The 21,514-nt window shown below is 43.2% G+C and overlaps 1 protein-coding gene across 6 annotated transcripts in view; it reads right to left on the bottom strand.

The window, feature by feature from the left end:
- DOCK11 (dedicator of cytokinesis 11) overlaps positions 1 to 21,514 on the bottom strand; it is a 182,668-nt gene that overhangs the window by 64,401 nt on the left and 96,753 nt on the right. For 4 of the 6 annotated variants that reach the window (XM_035725510.1, XM_035725507.1, XM_035725512.1 and 1 more), the window contains 11 exons: positions 21,129 to 21,215; positions 19,027 to 19,116; positions 13,447 to 13,565; positions 11,839 to 11,908; positions 11,632 to 11,757; positions 10,632 to 10,703; positions 9,757 to 9,903; positions 7,756 to 7,839; positions 6,799 to 6,910; positions 6,241 to 6,279; positions 4,366 to 4,544 (listed from right to left, as the gene is read on the bottom strand). In XM_035725510.1, the coding sequence (XP_035581403.1) occupies positions 4,366 to 4,544; positions 6,241 to 6,279; positions 6,799 to 6,910; positions 7,756 to 7,839; positions 9,757 to 9,903; positions 10,632 to 10,703; positions 11,632 to 11,757; positions 11,839 to 11,908; positions 13,447 to 13,565; positions 19,027 to 19,116; positions 21,129 to 21,215 (1,125 nt within the window). The remainder of the gene's footprint in view (positions 1 to 4,365; positions 4,545 to 6,240; positions 6,280 to 6,798; positions 6,911 to 7,755; positions 7,840 to 9,756; positions 9,904 to 10,631; positions 10,704 to 11,631; positions 11,758 to 11,838; positions 11,909 to 13,446; positions 13,566 to 19,026; positions 19,117 to 21,128; positions 21,216 to 21,514) is intronic. The other 2 variants (XM_035725508.1, XM_035725509.1) reach the window with 2 other exon arrangements.

Below are 21,514 nucleotides of genomic sequence, written 5' to 3' on the forward strand. Positions count from 1 at the left end.
CTCTTTTAAAAATAGTGGTTGACCTAGAAAGCAGACACCAGTTCTATTCTTCAACTCCAGGGAGGGTTGAGTTTTCACGAGCACAGGGATGGTGTCTATCTTGTTCACCACTTCAACCCCAGTGCCTGGGCAGATAGGAGGTGCTCAATACACATTAGCTGAATAAATGAATCAGTGGAAGAAGTGAAAAAATGGTGAGCTACTGGGGCGCCCAGGTGGCTCAGTCAGCTGGGCAGCTGATTCTCGGTTTCGGCTCAGGTCAGGATCTTGGGGCCCTGGGATCAAGTCCCGCATCGGGCTCTGCACTCAGCACGGAGTCTGCTTCAGGATTCGCTCCCTCTGCCCCTTTCCCTCTTCTCTTTCTCGCAAATAAATCTTTTTAAAAAATGGTGAGTTACTCTATTCCTTGAATTAACGTTTTTTTGTTGTTTTGATCAAAGCGATTAAGATAATGTGGTCTTGGCCCCTTGAGTCAATTGTAAGACTTGGGAGATATATTTATAAATAAATATATTTATTTACCTCCTGGCCACTAGTAGTCTTAATGTGGTACCTCTTATATGAAAATGTATTTATTGCTTCTCTCAGCTCTAGACATTCCTCATCTGACACGTACATACACTCGAGTCAGCAAAAACAGTGGATGTAATGGCATAAAAGTTGCCCTTTACATTTCATGACTCTGGGAGGTTTTCCCAGAGACTTAGAGAAGGCCTCTAGGGCTCAATAGTCAACCTCCAGAATACAGAAGATCAATAGTATCTCCTTGTTGCTTGGATTTGCATGTTATTCAGGTTGAACAATTTTTCATATTGTTCAATTATTTCTGGGACTCTGCCCCAGATTGTGCTGATGGGCACAGAGGTCTGAGAACCAACGATCAGGTCCAACTTCCCACCCAAGGCAGGAATGGCCCTTCCCTGCATCCCTGACAAATGGTTCACTTTCACACTCCAGCCTTTTCCTGGATTCTGTTAGAAGGGTCCTTTAGCTGCTTTACTCCTTGTAAGTTCTACCTGCTAGGTATAGCTCTGGCCTCTGCGACTACAGAGAGTAAGGCTACTTCCCACTTTCACATGGCAACTCTTCCAATAGTTAAAGATAGCTACCACAAATCAGCTTCATTCATTCTTCGCAAGGCTAAATGGCCCTAATGACTTTCCTTTGTTCTTCACGTGGCTTTGGTTTCAAGACTTTTTCCCCGATCGTGGTCACCTGTTTTTGGCAGTTCCGTAGTTTTCCACTTTGGATTTGACAGGCACTATAGTCTCGTGGCTAAGAACACAGATTTTGGATTTTATACATACATGAATTCCCAGTCTCCTGTTCCTGTTCCTTGACTGTGATCAAATCACTGAGCCACAGTTTTCTTTCGTAAAATATGGATAATAATAATGCTATTAATTCAAGTGAGGTATTTAATAGTGTCTGACATGTAGCGACTCCTCAATAAATTTAAGCTGCTATTATTAATACTATAGCTTCGAGATGGGAGTCCACTTTCGTTTGATAGTGATCACTAGGGAAGGAGATACTACAACTCTCTCAGGGGAACGGGAACACAGGAAAACATACAGTGTAAAATATATTAAGCTTTGCCTGCACAAAAGACAGAGAACAATCTGAGAATCTATTACTAGAAGACAGTTTAAAATAAGGCACAATCCAGGGGCGCCTGGCTGGCTCAGCGTGCAACTCTTGATCTCAGGGTTGTGAGTTCAAGCCCTACATTGGGTGTGGAGCCTACTTAAAAAATAAATAAATAAAATAAAATGAGGTATATCGATATGATGGAATAATATGCGGGGTTTTTTTTAATGTGGTAGATCTAATCTTCAGGCTGTACTGTTAAGTAAAAAAAAAGAAAAATGCAAAATGGTTCCCACATATGTGTGTGTGTATACATATATATATATATATATATATATAGGCTTGTGCATGGACAAAGTAGAAGTGTGTATATGAAACTGATAATAGTAGCTACTGCTGGAGAGATGACTTGGGACATGGGGATAACAAATGAGAGAGAGGCATTTTTTAACCATGTACATGGATTACTAAAACAAAACAAAACAAAACAAAACAGTGGGGTGGTGGGGAGTGGGAGGAAGGGGGGGGGAGAGTGGAAAAATATCTGTCCACAGCCCAAGTCGAAACTGCAATTCCCTTAGGTATTAACATCACTTGCAGTGGGTACAGGAACAGATACAGGCCTCGGGGCAAACATCAGCCGCTGGCCATTTTTGTTCTGAGTAGAGAAGAGGTCTCATAGTCATTAGAACAAGTTAGGAGATCTCCCAAAGCAGTTTCTGAGTAGCACATAATAGGGACCAGTGACATCTTGATAATTTCATTAGCGGAGGGGCCAAAGAGTAGCAACATGGTTGAGGGGGTGTGACTAGGGTATCTCAAAAGCAGACTTTCCATAGGAAGCATTTTTTTCCTTGACTGTATATTTATTTGGGGTCACTTCAGGGGGAGCCAATAAAAATTACGGGAGCCTAGGGGCACCTGGGTGGCTCAGTCGGTTGAGCAGCTGCCTTCAGCTCGGGTCATGATCCCAGGGTCCTGGGATGGAGCCCCGCATCGGGCTCCCTGCTCGGCGGGGAGCCTGCCTCTCCCTCTCTCACGGCCCCTGCTTGTGTTCCCTCTCTCGCTGTGTCTCTCTCTGTTAAGTAAATAAATGACATCTTTAAAAAAAAGTTAAAAAAATTTACGGGAGCCTAAAGCATCCATCTCTATCCTTACCTTGGCGTCACCATTAATGGTGAACATGTTTTACTTGAATGTTTTTGACAAATGACCCCTTACTCAGTCCACCTGTAAATTCTTTGGACCCCACAGAGAAAGGAACTAAAGCGTTGGTTAACCAGGCCCATGAAGCAAAGTTCTATCAGAAAGAATCCCATACTCATGTAACAGCTGTTTAAAGCTTTTGAACAAAGAGAAAAGGGATTTAGAAGTCACTGAAGGGGTAATGAACTTGGCATTTCAATCTTTCCCACACTCTCAAACCTCAAATGCTCAAGTAGGCGTAGTGTTGAACTTTTACAGATATCAAGAGTTACGTGTGTGTGTGTGTGTGTGTGTGTGTGTGTGTATACTGTAACATCTCAGAACTTTAAAAAGGGAATAATGTCCAAATATGTGATAGAAAATATTTAAAATTCCACCTCTAGATAAGACACTAGTGAAATCCCATTTTCCTGCACTTTCATCTGAAGAGGCAGAGGTGAATAACACAGTTTCCTGCTTTTGGGAGGGGAAGTTCATTTTGTGCTTTTCCCACGAGTCCTTTGAAATCACAGCTAGAGACATTTTCCTCCACGTCGCCTAAGACCCTTTTCTGCACTACTAGACATAAGCAGCAGTTCACCAGAACCCAGTGGTCACTGGCAGTTTTAAAGGTTTGACAAAGCTTGGGTGGAATGGCTAACCTTTGAGATATCTTTTCATTTAGATGTATTACACTGGTTACCTTGCGTTACGTCAGTATTGACATTCACAAAAAAAGAAAATAGCACATATATATGGAGCAATGGGAAGATGTTACTACAGTTATAATGTGACAGAAACCAATGCAAACTGATACCGTAGAAAAAGAATAAGCTCTATCTCCAAGTCAGCTTTCCAAAGTGATGACAATAATAAATGATATCCTAATTTTGATTTGTATTTGAATGTAAAAACCAAAGGACAAATTATTAATTATGAAATAATATGATGTCACCTGGAGGCATTTGATTCTAGGTATGTGAGTTAGGTTATTCTAAATCCACAGAGTTTGCGAACTCCTTTTTTAAGCCCATAGGGTTTAATGTTAATAAGATCTGAATATATATGTTAAAGGTGCAGCAAACAACAACTATAACTATGGCCTTCACACACACAATGTGCAATGTCTATAAGGTTTATAGTCACACCTACCTTTTTTTCAATAAGAAGAAAATCTTCGTATTACGTATTTCATATTTGATCCAGTTAACATGTCTTACTATTAATCACTTAATCAATAATATAACTGATTTAGGGATACATATTTGAGAATGTATACTAAGAAATATACTTGAAAGAGTCCACATGGCTACAACCATATATGATTTTTCGAAAAGTCAAATTAGCTGATGTAACAACTCATGAGGCAGTTATGTTGTTCTTTACACATGATTTGAGAAACCAGTGTTTTTCTTCAACAGTTAACTGAACAGTATTTTTAAAACCTAATCATTTGATACTGAAACAAATCTTATTTATAAAAGTAAGTTCATCGATGCTCAAATTATGTGCCTTATGAACACATCATCTTTAATGTAAAATCTTAACAGAAATTTACTACTGTGATACTGATTAGATGGGCATCCTTACCTTGTGTTGGTATCTAGTGTCAAATGCATGTTTTATCAAAAGATTCTTTATGACAGAGATAGCTGTATATCTGATCTCATAATTGTCTTGAAGAGCAATGGAAGTTTCCCTCAGAAGTAAACCAACCAAGAAGTGATGCTTGCAATATTCATCTGATAAACTGTATTCAAGATTTGAATCTGCAGTACAATGAAATGTAAAACCCATTTATAAAAGTAATCAAAAATTACCTTGACATTAAAATACCGTATTTATCATTTAGTGATATGTGATCATGCTAGCAAGAGCTATAATTTTATTCTTAACAAATGTGAACAATTCTTTTGTCATGTAGAATGAGCATGCAAAATTTTTACAAGGCAGGCACACTCACAATTAGGGCTGTAGGATAGTCTTCATGATCATTTCAGTCGGTAAGATAGTCCCTAGATTCCTTTTTCCTAGATTCTTTTTAATTCTTAGGAGTCTTAAGACTGAACCCGGAATGAAAGAATACTATATTTGGCAATATCTTAACACATGTCTATATCTGAAGAGATTTCGTTACAACTACAAATTGGACAGCTTCTATACAACAATACTTGAATTACTTATCTGTTTACACTTGTAAAGTAGGAGAAGGAAGAAAAAGACAAGTGACTCATTCTAATGGTATTAACTATGGACTGTTCTAGTAAATGTCACATCCTGGCCCGAATACAACGGGATACAGGAACAGTAAGAAAAACAGCCTCATCTCCCTCCTAATTCATCAGCAGGCAAGTACAGATCTTTGACTTCAGAAAATCACCACTTCACTTCAAACTGTCTTTCACTCCCTTTTAGACCTCAGTCCATTTTAAATCCCAGCTGCTAATATCCTGGTTGGGGCCTGCCCCGTAACTACTCCCAAGGGACTGTGATCAAGTTCAGTCATTTCTACCGTAGATCTTCACAATCTTTATTTCCTCTCTTCTACCCTTGTATTTAATTAAGCTGTAAAGCTAAAGGATACGTTTTCTATTTTGCGGGGGGAGGGGTGGCTCTTCAGCAGTTCACATAATGCTGCGTATTCACTTAGGACATAATAAATGCTGTGAGTAGTCAGATTTAATCCTAAAATCCTGAATATCTGTCGACCCCTTCCTTTCTGACAGGAAAGCATCTGAGCTATACATGCTCAGAATCGAATACGGGAGTGGTTGAGCACGGGTGCTTGGTTTTCTAAATACTTTTTCTTCACTTTCACTGGCTCCAATTCAGTGACTAACCCCCCCCCCCAACACCCACACACACACAGCCGCTCAGCAGCTACTCCCCTGGAGACCAAGGCAGCCGATTTTCTTCTTGCCCTGGCTCATCCCCTTTTTGAATCCAGAGCACTTTCCGCACACAAGGGCCAGTCATGACTAACCCAGGTGGCTCTATCTGGATAGATTCTGCAATGGCAGTTAAGTTTTTTTGTTTTTTATGGTTTTTTGTTTTTTTACTTCAGTGATTTGAATACATCCAATCTGGTACTTTCATCCAAACCTTCAAAACTGCGGCCAAACAGTCATTAGACAGGGTCAGAGAGGAGGGACGCAAGCCTGAGCGAGAGGACACGCACTTATAGAACAGATACACCCTCCACTCCCCACACTGCATTGAGCAGGAACTTGTTTTTAAGCGGATTCCTCTAACAATCAATGTGTAAGCTGATTTTAAAAGGAAACATGATAAAACCAATACTCCTTGGTTTGCTGAGTCCATTAGCCTAACGCCTCACTGTGGCTAGGGACGATTTGAAAAGCAAACAAAGCCCCCCCCCCCCACCCCCGTCCATCTTAGCCATTCATCAAATCAATTGTTTTTAAAGACAGTGAACTACTTTAGAGTGAACCGAGTTAAACCTACCTACTGAAGTCAAACGGTCCACCGCAAATGAAAAAAAATCTAATTAATATATGAAAAGAAAAGGGACAAATAAAAAACATAGTAACATAAGAATAGTGCTACACAGCAAAGCATTCAATAAAACTAGCAATGGAGTTAACTGAAGGCATTTCATACATTTAATATATACGACAAATTACAATTCCACTCTGCTTTTATGCTTCTCTTTTGAGGTTCCTTTCAGCGGAAATGCATTTCTATGGTTTTTTTGTTTTTTAATTCGGTCTCATGTAAGAGTGCAAACACTATTACAGAAAGCAATTTTACGACTATCTGACATCTCTGGTTAAGGAGTCATCGATGTAATAATGCACCTGATTTTTCCACGCTGTGACTACTATCACTGACATGAAGAAGCAAGCGTGGAATACCGTTAATGAACGTATCTTCGGACAGTTAACGATTCTGAGGTTACCTTTCAATTCATGGCTTGCCTAGAAAACAGTACTCTACGCTAGCGCTAGCCGCCCCCCCAAAAGAAAACCACAATTTCGAGTGATGGAAAATGCAAATACATACCTTGAACGCGCTGGAGTTTAGGTTTTGCAAATGCCATTGGCAAATTCAGAGGAATGTAATGTTCGTGATTGCAAATTGTTTGCAGAAATTCAAACTTGTGTTCAGCCAGAACCTAAGTGGAAAGAAGCGATACATGAACTCCCTTTTTCGTCAGCATTTACTGTTTTAATAATTAAACACAGGGCATTCATTTCCCAAACAGAAGTGTATGGGGTTTTAAGCACACCTTGAGATGTGACCCGCGCAGGAAAGAGTTAACACAGCAGGCTCTCCTTTTAAAGCAAGCCTGCTCGCAAGGTTGATTGCTGGCTGGCATTTGGGAAAGTGGATTTTGAAATGCTCCCTACATGATAAGGTAGTGCCTTCTCTCCCAGCCTGCTCAGACTGTTGGTACAAACAATGTGATTTATTGTGAACACCTGCTTTCTTTCCCTTTCCTGCCTCTGGAATTTTGACCCGTCTCCAGTATATGGCCAGCCCCCAAGAAACAACCAAAACTCCAAGTCTCACACGGGCTTCCCTGAACGGCACTGTTGCACGCGTGTGTCTGTACTTTCACTGCTAGAGGAAGGCTGTGCCCCGTGTGACCTTCATGGGAGGGAGGAAGGGCCCTCGGGAAGCCTTCATTGAGAACGGCCAAGGACTCCCCTGAATGTGTGTTTCCCTTACTGTTCCAGCTGTGTATCCTCACTGTGTCACCGTCATGAATCTTTAGCTGGGACTAAGACTGCCATAACTATGTGCTGAGTCCTGTGAGTCTTTCCAGTGCACCACGGAACATGTGGGTGGTCTCGGGGACTCCCCAAACACTACCCAATATCCCCTGCTTTGAGGTACAGCTATACCCCAAGTAGCTAAATAAAAACAGCAGCTCCAAGTCCTCCAGGGAAAAAATATCACCCTTGGTCTCATGCTCTGATGTCTGACGGCCGCCACGGGGACATCCTTACAACTTACCTTGGGATCTTTGGGGCTGAATCCAGAGATGTAGTCATTTATCAAATTGAAAACAAATCCTCTATCCATTAGTGTCAGGCAGCGCTACAGAAACCAAAACAAAATGAACGGTGACATAATTCTGGAAGTCTGGCAAGGGTAGCTTTTTAAAGTTTTCACATTTGTTCCACATGAAGGGCATGACGTTCTCACTTTTACAGATAATAGAATAATGGCTTTCAGAGTTTTACTGTGGGTGACTTAAAGAAGAAGATAAAGGGCAAGTGATTTATGGCTGGAACAGGGTCCCAACTGTACAATTTTCATATAGAGATGGATAGATGCGCATATATACACACAAATACACAAAGATCTATAAGCATACACACATAAGCACATATGTATAATCTATTCAGCTACTCTGTCTCATTTTGGTCAATTCTAAAAGCTCAAAGTGAAGCATACAGTGGTCAGTTAGCTCTAAAAGTGGGGTTTGGCTAGGGCAACACTTCAGACTCGAAGAGAAGGCTCTCCTGTGTTCTGTGAAGTCTTGGCCCATTAATACAGCCCTCCCCCGGGACAGCCCTCACCGCTGTCCAGAGGTACCTGCTGGCTTCCTCCCAGTTAAGGCTCTCATTACTGGGCAAGCATACAACTCCAGGAAGCCTCTGAATCAGTGTGCACCCATCATCTCTCCATCCATCTGCTTCCAGATTCATCTCTAAGTCCAAGCCCTAATCATGTCACCTTCCCTCCCAAGAGCTTTCAATACTTCCCTATGGTCTCTAATATAATTTCCAACTCCTTAGCCTGGCATTCAAGGACACTCACAATGTCATCCCAACCTACTTCGCCCATTTTACCGCCCAATACAGCTCATCTGCTCATTATCTGCTCCGGATGCGCTGTGTATTCCCAACTCGGGGTCTGTGCTCAGGCCAGGCCTGGCTAGGAATCTGCCAAATCCTACCGATTCCTCAATGTTCGGATGAAATCCCATCTTCCTGAGCCATGTTGGCCCACAAGTCCCTTGTCAAACATTTTCTTCTACGCTGGCTTGTGTTTTACTTATTAGTTCCCTGTCTTTTTACCTAGATAGGACAATAGGAAGTCTCTCTTTCTCTTTATGTTCTCCACAGGGCCCACACTATCCCTGTGAGATACAAGGAACTCCAGATTTGATCAACCAACCGCTTGCATCTCATTTCTCATGGGGATTGAGTTTCTCCCGCTCCCTCTGCCTGCCGCTCTGCCTACTTGTGCTCTCTCTGCCAAATAAATAAATAAATAAATCTTAAAAAATAAATAAAATAAAAATTTTAAAAATCAAAAAGGATAAAGGCACATATTTGAAAAAACATCATGTGAAATGAGCAAAACATGCCTTCCGGCTAAGTCACCTGGGTGGGACTTCTGATTTAATTAATTAGCCATTTCAGTGGGGGGCTAAAAAGAAAATCAAAGCAGACTGTTTATTTTTTTTTAAGATTTTTTATTTATTTATTTGAGAGCGAGAACAAGGGGGGGGCAGCAGGCAGAGGGAGAGGGACAAGCAGACTCCCCGCTGAGCAGGGAGCCCGATGGGGGGCCGGATCCCACGACCCTGGGATCACAACCTGAGCCGAAGGCAGACACTTAACCGACTGAGCCACTCAGGCGCCCAAACTGGGCTGTTTAACTGATGGATCGATTCAGTCAAAAGTTTCTCCAGGGGCACCTGGGTGGCTCAGTCAGTTAAGCGTCTGCCTTTGGCTCAGGTCGTGATGCCAGGGTCAAGCCCCAAATCTGGTTCTCTGCTCAGTGGGGAGCCTGCTTCTCCCTCTCTCTCTGCCCTTCCCTCCCCACCAACGCCCCGGCTGGTGCTCTCTCTCTCTCTCGAATAAATAAGTAAAATCTTAAAAAAAATTTTTCTTATGCAGACCTAGCCGAGTCTCTAGAAAGTGGGCAATTTTTTTCTTTGGCTTTAAAGACCATATTGGTGAAGAATAATTCCTTACCACGTTTCAGCTGCCTTTAACTCACCTTCAGGAAGCTAGCCAAACTATAATTGACATTTCGGGACTCATCGGGAATCTCGGCATAGCGAATAGTCACGTGGGGAATTATTGCAAGAAGCAATGAATGTAAGACATGATGATATGCCTCTGGAAATCTCTGGCCTCTGGGAAGCTTGAAGTAAATACGCATAGCAAAAAGTCAGAGTCGCAAAAGATCTAAATCGATTGCCATTCTTATTTTCAAACATTTTCTAGACATAAATGTGTTCAACTGCAGTAGAATTTTTCTCCCAACTTAAAAATGACATTGCTAGTTCAACGTACACTTCAGATTATCATAGGAACTATCTGGACCTTGAATAATATAACTGACTGAAATCATCAACAGGCCAACTTTGGAATCACGTTCCTGAGATGTAGACACACCCCAGGCTTTCATTCCATTTTTTTTTTCCTGACACACAAAGAATTCATGTATCCATGCATCTCTATTTCGGTAAACCTACCCTGAAAAGTCTGATAAAAAGGGTAAATACAAGGTGACTGTCTTCCATTTCACAAATCTGAACTCTAGAATTCCTATAACCAAGAAAATGTTTCAACATAGACATGTTTAAGCTACAAGATAAGGGGAAAGCTTCAAAGAAAATGCATTTTACATGGCAAATAACTAATAGGAAAGAAGGTATGTGCAAGAGTCTCTGAGGACTTTGAAAATGCCTAAACTGTCAGACCTCAGATTTATGCAATACATCCAATGCTTTTTTTTTTTTTAAGGCAAAACTGAAAACGCGAAGGGCTGAGCGCCCTTCAGTATAAGAGGATTTGCGTGTCACTGCTACCTGTGAATAAGATTAGCCTTCTTTGCCTATGTTAATTATTATTCTTGAGCCTACTTACCTTAATTTTATTCTCTTCCAACAAGTATGTGGCCATAGACTTTGCAATAATTTCAAAAAAAAACCATGAGTACTAAAATAAACAAACAAATAAATAAAATCAATTTTTAATAGTTATCCAAATCCTGAAGCTTAGCAAAGCTGGACAAATCAATATGGATCTTATCTCTGAACTTTAACAACATTTTAAAGTGATTGCAATTCACTATCAAAGTTCCACAAAATGCCTTTAAATTGCGTTGCCAAAAAGGTAATATTGTACCCTAGGGCCGGCTGCTAGGGTACAAGGAGCCTGTGGTGGGAATGCTCCCCTCCCTGGGGAGGCGCATCTTATCACTGACATTGTTTTGATTTGCTTACGTATGGTGCTGACGGCAAACCAACTTTTAGTTTATTTTATGGTTGTTTTTCAATTCTCTGCAGATAATGAATCTTACTAGTGTCTGCACCCAGTGAGGGACCCAACCTTGCCCTTGGTACATCACTGGGGCCAGCCCAAGGAGCAGAGGTGTTTGCCTAAGTCTATTTGAAAGGTAGAGAGAAGCCTCCAGCAGATATATCCTCAGTTGTCTGAAACAGAAATTCTACCATTACCAGAAATAGTAAAAATCATGACAAAAATAAGAGCCACCACTTGAACGCCTATGTGCCAGAAACGACGTGTTAAATGCTTTACTTATATTTTAGAAGTGAGGAATTGGACGTCCAGAGCCGATCGATAACGGGCTCCAGATCACAGAACCACTAGGTGGCGGATTCTCACCCAGGTCTTTCTTTTACACAATTCTTTCTATTAAACACTCAACTGAGAACAGGGTGGTGGGGTTGGAAGGGTGAAGAGAACGAAGAAGGTTCTGTGGAGAGCATGAGGGAAAAGGATACATGAGCAGAGTGGTAAAGAAAGGGGGCAAATGACGAAAAGACCAGAACCCAAGTGGGAGGGTATCAAGCGAGTACATCGCCGGCTGCTTTTGTTACCCTGTTGTGTCCCGCTTCCTTACCTTTAGCAGTTTGTTTATTGCTAAAAAGTCGGCAGACTGCTTCAATATGGCAATCATCGTGGTAGCCAGGGTTTCATGTATCAGCTGGGCCTGAGGGGCGCTCGGTTTTTCAGGTCGGAAGCTATACTACAAACGAAGGAAAAGGAACCGTCAGTCAAAATTCTCATGGAAAAGAAACCGCTCCCAAAGAAAGCTTCCTCCACAAACCTTGATGAAGGATCTTAAATAATTATCCAAGCCTTCTTCGTGGCACTTCGAAACGATATGTAAGAGAACCCTGAAAACACATTCGCAAAGGGCAGCATGTCAGATTACGGTGAATTTCCACCGTTGGACTGTCTAGCCCTAAAAATACCCCCCCACTGCCTGAAGTGTTAAAAGTGAGAGGACTGCAGAAGATATAATAAGATGGTCTAACAAAGATTTCCGCATCTAACATGCTCAGGGCCCTGCAAAAACGCTTCCCAGTTCAAGAGAAGGCTATTATGTTTTGGCAGCCCAGATGTCTCTTCTCCGCTCTAAATCTCTGCGCACATTTCAAGTAGGATCACGGCTACTATGGGGCAACAGACCTCCAGTGGGGTAAATATTAAAATCCCCTCCAGTGAGTAAAAGGAAAGGAAAGGAAAGATAAAGATAAAATGAAAAGCACAGCAACAGATGGGGGAAAAGGAAGAGAGAGACAGGACGGGTATATAACGGCGTGACCTGTGACTGGCAGTAAATCTAAAATTCATATACGAGACTGGCAGTGGTTCTCAAACGTGATCACGCATCGGAATCACCCGGAGGGCAGAAGGCTGGGTCGCTCTCCCAGAGGTTCTGATTTTTGAGGTCTGGGGTGAAGTTCAATGACCAGCATGTGTCATCAGCTCCCAGGTGATACTGATGCTGCTGGGGTAGGAGCGGTATTTGAGAACCACGGGACTAGAGGAACGCTTTGTAAATTTTTGAGCAGACTGTCCCCAACAGCAGAGCAGAGCAAACAGGTGCGCAGGGGTGTCGCTTAAGGCCCAGCCGGAGAGGGCGTGGCCTCTTTGCAGCAGAAGCAGCAAAGCCAGAAACATCCAGCACTGAGCTCTCAATGCTTTTCAGTATCCTATTTTAATTGCAAAATTCGGTGCATTTTGCCTTCTACTCTACCATATATCCTTGTTTGTTTCTATAAAAGTAATAGTCCCTCACTGTTTTGAGTAAAAATTCATGGCTTAGGGTGACTCTGTCCAACATGAGAGCCACTAGGCACCTGTGGCTATTTAATGAAAATTGACAACAGTGAAAAGTTCAGTTCCTCAGCTGCACTAGCCCTATTTCAAGTGCTCAAAAGCTAAATGTGGCTAATGGCTACCATATTGGACAGCACAAGTGTAGAACAATTCCACAATTGCAGAAAGTTCTATCGGACAACACTGGTCTAGGGCAATGGTTCTCAAACTCTGTTGCATTATGGAATCACCTGGATAGCTTAAAAAAAAAAAATACTGATGCTGAAGTCCCACCCCTAGATATTCTGGTTTTGTTGGTATGAATGTGGTCTGGGCACAGACCTCTTTAAAAGCTCCCCAGGTGATTCTAACATGCAGTCAGGTCTTAGAACGCCTGGTGGAGGAAAACACATTAAGTTTCTCCTATGGTTTCTGGTACCATCTAGCCCTGGCAACACATGACCCCAGTCTGAAAAGCATGAAACAAGAGAAAACGGGTATTAGATATCTGACTTTGGGGTTCTCGTCTGGAAGATAAATTTATAGTGAAAATGAAGAAACGCAAAAAGAAACAAAAGTTGTGTCTTCGTATTTTAACACCGAAACTCACATGGTGCAGTTGATAGGAACGTCATCTTCGTGGGTCATATTTGTGAGAACCCGGAAGAGTTGCATAAGAATTACAGGTAGAAACTGTATCATGACTTGGATCTCCATGGCATGCAAACACTAAAATAAGTCATTATTAGTTATGAAAACAAACAGAAATATGATATAACTTGCAAATGTGAAACAACAAAAAAATTAAGCAATGAGAAATACATTCACTCGAACATAAGCCCACTTCGATGTGAGCTTCATAAGACAGGGGACTTTGTTTCGCTGATTACTTTATCCACATCTCTAGTTTGGCACTCAGATTTTGTTCGTGTATTTCACGTTAAATACTTTATCTACCGAAAATAAAAAGTATAACTGGGATAAAGGGGTTTTGGAATAAAGACAACTGATTGCTGGTGAGCCAGCACTCCACCGGAGTGGGAGAGCACATGCGTGTGAAGGTTCTGGAGACTGGCCTGCTGGAATGTGTTCTACAGAACGTGGGCCATCCGTTAATCTGCTGAGAAGGTAAATGGGATGCAATAAAGTGCACTCCTCTGTGTAACTGGCTTCACACTGGCACCACCCACAAAACTGAAGCAACACTGCATTCAAACATCCCTACGGTACATTTCTTCCAAGTGCTCTAGCCATAGATATGTCAACAGCCCAAAGAAGACGTGTGTTCGTATGTCTGTAGAAATGATATGAGCAGCAAAATCTGTAAAATGTCTTTCTTCTTCCTTCCCTTCTCCCCACCTTCCCTCCTTCACTCAGGCATTCACTCAATCATTTCATCAACCAGCCAACCAAAAGGTGAAAACAGGTCTCACTGGGCACCTTGTACACCAGTTCATGGTTCATCGCGATGGGAAATGCAGAGACGGAGGAGACAAGTCTCTGGACCTAAGGAACTCACTATTTCTCTTTTGCTCTGTCTCTCCATCCTTAGCCTCACCATCCCTTTTCAGGACACGATCGTCTATATGCGAAGCATCTCAGCCGTGACCTCTTCGTTCCGGGCAGATTCTCTTCAATCAGATGCATGAGGCAAGAGATCGAGCTCAAGGAACCCATGTCTATCCTTTGAGTTTTTCCTTCCTTTTGCCCCCTTTCTTCTAGCCTTACTGCCATCACCCCTCTTAACCTATAGCCAAAATAGTCTAATCATTTCATAGTAGGTCTCTGTACAGGTCATCTTAACTCTCCACGCATCCACATCTCATTTCCAAATTCATCTCCCTCCGATTTGGTTCCAACAGACCACCTCCTGCCAAAATGCCTGTGATGCCTCCCCATGACCTAGGGCAGTGGCTCTCAACCAGGGGCCACTTTGTCCCCCACGGGACATCCCCCAATGTCTGGAGACATTGGGGGTTGTCACAACTGGGGGTGCTCCTGACACCTAGTGGACAGAGGTCAGGGATGCTGCTAAACGTCCTACCATGCGCTGGACAGCCACTTACCACAGAGAAATTGACCTGTCCAAAATGTCAACAGTGCCAAGCTTGAGAAACTTGGGCCTACGGTCCAAGATTACTTAAGACCCAACCTAGATTTCCAGCCGTAACACCCTTCATTCCTCATAAGGCCAAACAGGTGCCTTGACTGCCCTGGCAGTATATCCTATGCATTCCCACCTCTGTGTATTTGTTCGGTTTTTAGCCGCATCCTAGCCATCCTTCCAAGTCAAGTTGAAACCCCTACCCATTCGACAAAGGCGTACTGAATGACCCTCCAAGGGCCAAGCACATCAAAAACACCTGGTTCCTCCCATCAAGCCGTTCAGAGTCTATGGGGAGAAAGACCTGGGACGAAATCTACAATACAAATGGTCAACAGTACAACAGTGGTATGTACAAAATGCACGAAGGAAGAAGCAACTGAGGCCTCACGTGGGCCGAGGATGTCCAATAAGGCTTCAGAGAGGAGGCAGGCGAAAGGTGAAGTGCGATGATATCAGGTAGAAAAGAGGGATGGGCATTCAAGGCAAAACTGATCCAATATCGCTCCTCGGTAATTGACTCTCAACGCAACAGCTAGAGTGTTCTTTTTCCCCCTTGTTACCGACCAAACAAACCACCATGAACAAAAGGCTGTCAAGGGCTTCCTGTGCCGACATGTACCCCACCTCCCTCTCCAAGCTCATCTCATGCCACCTCCCCCCGCCCGCAGCTGCTCACTGCGTTCCACCTGTACCATCTTTTCTTCTTTTCCGTCCTTCTAACACCATCGCAAGGTGTTTACACCTGCTGCAATAATCCGTCCTCCTTTGCCACAGCTTTAGCCCCTACGCTCGTTTTCCTCTCATCAATTTCTTTTCGGCTTGATGCATCATCTCCTCAGACAGCCTTCCCTGACAACTCCATCTAGAACGCATTCCTGTCATGTCGGATCCCATTCATCTGTTCTATTTTCTCTGCAACATTCATCTCGATCTCAGATTACTCATTTATACCCTCTCTACCCCAACTACAGCAGGGATGTAGTCTGAATTGCTTCCCCGTCATATTCCTAGTGCCCACCGCACTATCTGGTCCGTACAAGGTGCCCAGTAAGTATTTGGCGAATGACTGTATCAACGAATAAAATAAGGAACTGAAGCATTAAGATAAAGATGGGAGGCCTCTAGTCTCAGAGGTTCCTCGGTTCCCCGGACCCTTAGCACTATAACCTGGACTGTGCATTTGCTATCTATCACAGATTGGTACTGCTCACTTATATTGTCATTCCACTTGTATGTGTCCTGTCTCTCTGACGGGTTTTAAGATCCTCATGGGCAATGACCCTAAGTTATTCTTCTCTGCAAGCCTCCCAGCATCTGGGAAAATATTACATATTACATATGCCACCAACAAGCAGGTGGCAAGTGAATTGGTGAAACAATGTCATTTATGGGGTCAACAGCACGGTTTGGTAGAAAGAACATGGGACCAGGACTCAAGAGACACACGCCACAGGCTCGGCTCAGCTCAGCTCTGCTCCTAACCAGGTGAGCGACCACAGGCAAGTCCCCTCTACTTGGGCTTCAGTCTCCTTATCCGTCAAATAAAAACTCTCAAGACTCCCTTTCAGGGCTAACGGTCCCTACAGGAACTGGGCTATTTCTGTAATCGTTCAGCATTTCACTCGCTGCCACTAGAGGGCGAGCAAAGGTCACATAAATATCGGAAGTTTCCACACCCTCACTTCCACACAAAAAGGAGTACTTTTTTTTTCTCCATTTTAAGACTACCAGTATATTTGAAAATGAAGCTCTGCTCTATTCCATTCTGTTAAAACTTTTACAAAGTTTCCCCACTGGAAGAAAAGCCAAAGAACTTAACAGGCTCAGCATACACACATAAACCTGGCATTCTAGATGTTACCCAAGGAAAGGATTTGAAAGGTAGAGGACTATTAGACTTCTTAATAATAATTAAGAATAACAGTCACCATTTATCAACTGTCCCCCTGCTCTTACCCTTCCAACAGTATATGCTCAATATGGTAGGCAGAATGAGGCTTTATTATTATTTTTTAAAGATTTTACTTATTTATTTGAGAGAGAGAGAGAGACACAGCGAGAGAGGGAACGCAAGCAGGGGGAGTGGGAGAGGGAGAAGCAGGCTCCCCAGTTTAGCAGGGAGCCCGATGCGGGGCTCCATCCCAGGACCCTGAGATCATGACCTGAGCCGAAGGCAGACGCTTAACTACTGAGCCACCCAGGCACCCCAGAATGTGGCTTTAAAAACCCAAAGCCCATCATGTGGCTCCTCTGTTCAGCACCCTGCAAGGCTTCCCAGCTCCTTGAAGGTATAATTCAAACTCCTCATCATGGCATATGAGGCCTTCCCCGACTTTCCCCGACTAGCTCCTCAAGGGGGGTCTTTGCACCTGCTGCTCCCAGCTCGCCCAGAAGTCCACCTAGCTGGCGCCCTCATTTCCCTTAGGTCTCTGGCAAGTGTCACTTTACCAGAGATCTTCTCTGACACTATATCTAGAAGAGGGACCCCTTAGAATCTTTATTCCTCTTCGGTATGTTTGGGGTTCCTTTGTGGCACTTATCACCACCTGAATGAATATATATATTCATTTCTTTGTTTATTGTCCATCTGCCTCCACAAGAAAGTAAGCCCCTCGACAATGGAGATGTTGTCTGTTTTCATTTATATTCCAAACACTTAGAATGATGCCTGGCCCGTAGAAAAGCCTCAAGAAATCAATGTAGACTCAAGGATTGCTATACTGTATAGTAGATGCCCTATCTCAATTAAGCTTCAAAACCACCCTAACAAGGTGGCGTTGCTGGTTATCCCTATGTGACAGATGAAGAAGCAAAGGCCTGGAGTAGTTCAGGAACTTGGCCAAGGTCAATCTCAGGGCTAATAAGGGACAGGTCTGGGACACACACTGGGTGAATGATTCCAGAACCCATCCGTATTATCTCGTCTCCTACTACCTCTCTGAAAGAAATGCACGTTTTTATTTCCTGAAAATGGCATTAAGTAGTAACACGTGTCCAAAGGGAAATCCTGTAGAGATTTCACTTAAAATAAAAATTCCTGGGGCGCCTGGGTGGCTCAGTCATTAAGCGTCTGCTTTCGGCTCAGGTCACGGTCCCAGGGTCCTGGGATCGAGCCCTGCCCTGCATTGGGCTCCCTGCTCAGTGAGGAGTCTGCTTCTCCCTCTCCCACTCCCCCTGCTTGTGTTCCCTCTCTCGCTGTCTTTCTCTGTCAAATAAATAAAATCTTTAAAATAAAATAAAAATTCCTGGGACGCCTGGGTGGCTCAGTTGGTGAAGCATCTGCCTTTGGCTCAGGTTGTGATCTCAGGGTCCTGGGATCGAGCCTCACATCGGGCTCCCTGCTCAGCAGTGAGTCTGCTTCTCCCTCTGTCTGCCGCTCCCCCTGCTTGTGCTCTGTTATCTCTCTCTCTGACAAATAAATAAAGTCTTTAAAAGAGTCTCAGAAAAAATAAATAAATAAAATAAAAATTCCTCAGGCTTGCCATGGCTAACCTACCGAAGGAACAACCAAAACGAGAGTCACTGTCAGCTAGGTCCCATGATGTGCAATTCGGTCCTACCGTGTTAGGGAATAAATGGGAGCCTTGGGTTCTCAATACATTGGACAAAATGTGGTGTTTCTTAAGACTCTCTCCCATGCAACATGCAGAAATGAGGTTTTTCTCTCTTTAGTTGACCCCTTTGATAATCTTTCACCCATAGACCCAGGAATCGTCATTTTATTCCAAGCAAAAGGGACTCCATTTCTCCTGACCCTTTTCCCCCCAGCACCTTTCCTGGGCAGTAAGCAGGAAAAGACCTGAAAACGTCAATTTATGGAACTGAAATAAACATTTTCATGAGATTTTCAGAAATATGTCGACAGACTCTAGCTACAGCATTTTCTTCCTAATGTAGCAACTCTGCGGTCTGCTCCTAAATAGGCACTTGACAGAAAAGCACATAAAAGAAAATATTCTCTTGAGGGTACACAGCCCAAAGTATTTTAAGGGGTTAGTTTGATTCCCCCCCCCCCCATCAAAAGGTGGCAACAAGAAAGACACTAAAACCAACCCTTTTTGCAGAAAGCTGCTGTTCATTTACCTTTAAATATTTAATGAGCTCCCCCGGAACCTCTTTTGAGCCTGACTGAATCAGCTGGCAATGATGGAAGAATTTGTGCACGTGGAGATCCTGAAAAACAGATGGACACAGCCACATGAAATGTGATTCCTCACCCTCAGACGCTGGCTCTCTAGCGCCCCCTCTGCCCACATCTTGCAAACCTACCCACCAGGGTCTCCAAGCGCCCAGACCCGGCGGCCGCGGCTACCAACATCTGTCTCCACGTCCCTTAGTCCCCTGGACCATCACACAAAGCGGCAAAACCAGGCAAAGTGAGCATGTGCCTAAGCACACCGGGCAAGCCACAGTTTTTGCGTGACTAGTCAAACCTTTGTTTAATTCCTTTTTTGACGGGTGTAGCCTCTGAAGTTGGGCTGCTTCTACGTTTTTAATGAAATGAGTAGGAGTAGAGGTCTGGACTGACAGACGAAGGAAAGGGAGCAGCAGGGAGCTACCAGACAAGTCTCGGGCATTCGATGTTCAATTTACCATGGCACTTGGCTGGCGAGTGTCCAGCTGGCCTATATAGAATCTATATATTATATGCAGGCTCTGTGGACAGCACGTACCGTATCGGGAACGGAGATAATAAGATTTGGATTTTGACCTGCTTCTTCTAATTAGTATCTGTGTGACCCTGGGTCAGTCATCTAATCCGACCGAGTTTCAGTTTCTCCATCCATGGAACGGTGAAGTGGGCAAGGGGGCCACACCAAGGAACATGGACTGCATCTTGTCGATCGGTGATTTTCTGAATGGTTGCTTGAGCCTTCCAACAGGCATCTGACTCTAACTGCATGGCTGATAAGGCTAAGAGTAAACTATACTAGTCATCCATGATCCACTGACTTCAGATTTCTGGGTTTGACTCCGGTCTAATGGTGAGAAAAACATCAGACAAATTCCAACAGAAGGGCAGCCTACCCAATATCACTACTCATGAAGATGGACAAGGTCATCAAAAACAATGAATAGAACGTCTGAGAACTTGTCACAGCCAAGAGGAGCCTAAGAAGATGGAACAACTACATGTAATATGTTATCCTGGATAGAATCGTAGAACAGAAAAAGGTCATTAATAGGTAAAAACTAAGGAAATCTGAGTAAATACAAACCTTAAGTCATTGATTATGTATCACTACTGGTTCATTAATTATAACAAACGTGTCATACTAATGAATGTAAGAGGTTAATAACAGGGAAACTAGGTGGGGCACCTCAGTGGATCAGTTCGTTGAGCGTCTGCCTTTGGCTCAGGTCACGATCTCAGGGTCCTGCGATCGAGCCCTGGGTCGGGCTCCCCGCTCAGTGGGGAGCCTGCTTCTCCCTCTGCCCTCTGTCCCTCCCCCTGCTTGGGCTCTCTCTCTCTCAAATAAATAAATAAAATCTTTTTAAAAAATAACAGGGAAACGAGGTACAGGGTATATGGGAATTCTCTGTATTGTCCTATTTTTCTGTAAATCCCAAACTGTTCCAAACACTAAAATTTATTTTTTTAAAGAGGTGATAAGGGCCTCCACAATTCTTTCAGACTTTTGTGAGGCTTGAATCCATTAATGGGAACAAAGGGATTCGGGGATTTGAAAGGGATTATAAAATCTGAGTTATTACTATTAAGAATGATGTTATTACTAATGAGAAAGCCTTTTTTTTTTTTAAAGATTTTATTTATTTTACGGAGAGAGAGAGAGCACAAGCAGGGGGATCGGCAAGTGGAGGGAGAGGGAGAAGCAGGCTTCCCGCTGAGCAAGGAGCCTGATGTGGGGCTCGATCCCAGGACCCTGTGATCATGACCTGAGCCGAAGGCAGATGCTTAACCATCTGAGCCACCCAGGCGCCCCAATGAGAAAGCCTTTGAGGCCACAATCTCTCTAAGGCCACAGGAATCAAATATAGTCTGTTCTAAACAAGAACTAGAATCAGGGGCTCCCGGCTGGCGCAGTTGGAAGAGCATGCGTCGCTTGACCTCGGGGTTGTGAGTTCAAGCCCCGTGCTGGGTGTAGAGATTACTCAAAAATAAACAAACTTAAAGAAAAAGATTCAAATATCAAAATTGACAAAATTCACATGATGCAACTTACTTGAGTATAAATTGTAGACTCTAAGTGGCTTTTAATCTTCAACAAAGGCTTTGCACCATCTACCCACTTAATATCCACATTAGATTGCTGTGAACGGAAAACAGATAGGAGTTTCTATAACATACCTATGGATAGATGAGCGACACGTGACTCCTTTACACATTTCAACTTTTTCCTTTTTTTTTTTTAACCCCAGAAACAAATGTGTTTGTTTCACACATAGGGAACTATTGGAGACAATAACCTGCCTTGAGAATAAACGGATCCTAAATCATTTTCAATTTCCAGTGCCTTGGCGGCTGAACTTCCATAAATTACAATAAAAATGAATTACTAAATAAATGCATTTTTAAAGACGATGCACAAAATCCAAGCCTCAGCTCGTA

The sequence above is a fragment of the Zalophus californianus genome, chromosome X, assembly GCF_009762305.2.
Source record: "Zalophus californianus isolate mZalCal1 chromosome X, mZalCal1.pri.v2, whole genome shotgun sequence".
Classification (NCBI taxonomy): Eukaryota; Metazoa; Chordata; class Mammalia; order Carnivora; family Otariidae; genus Zalophus; species Zalophus californianus.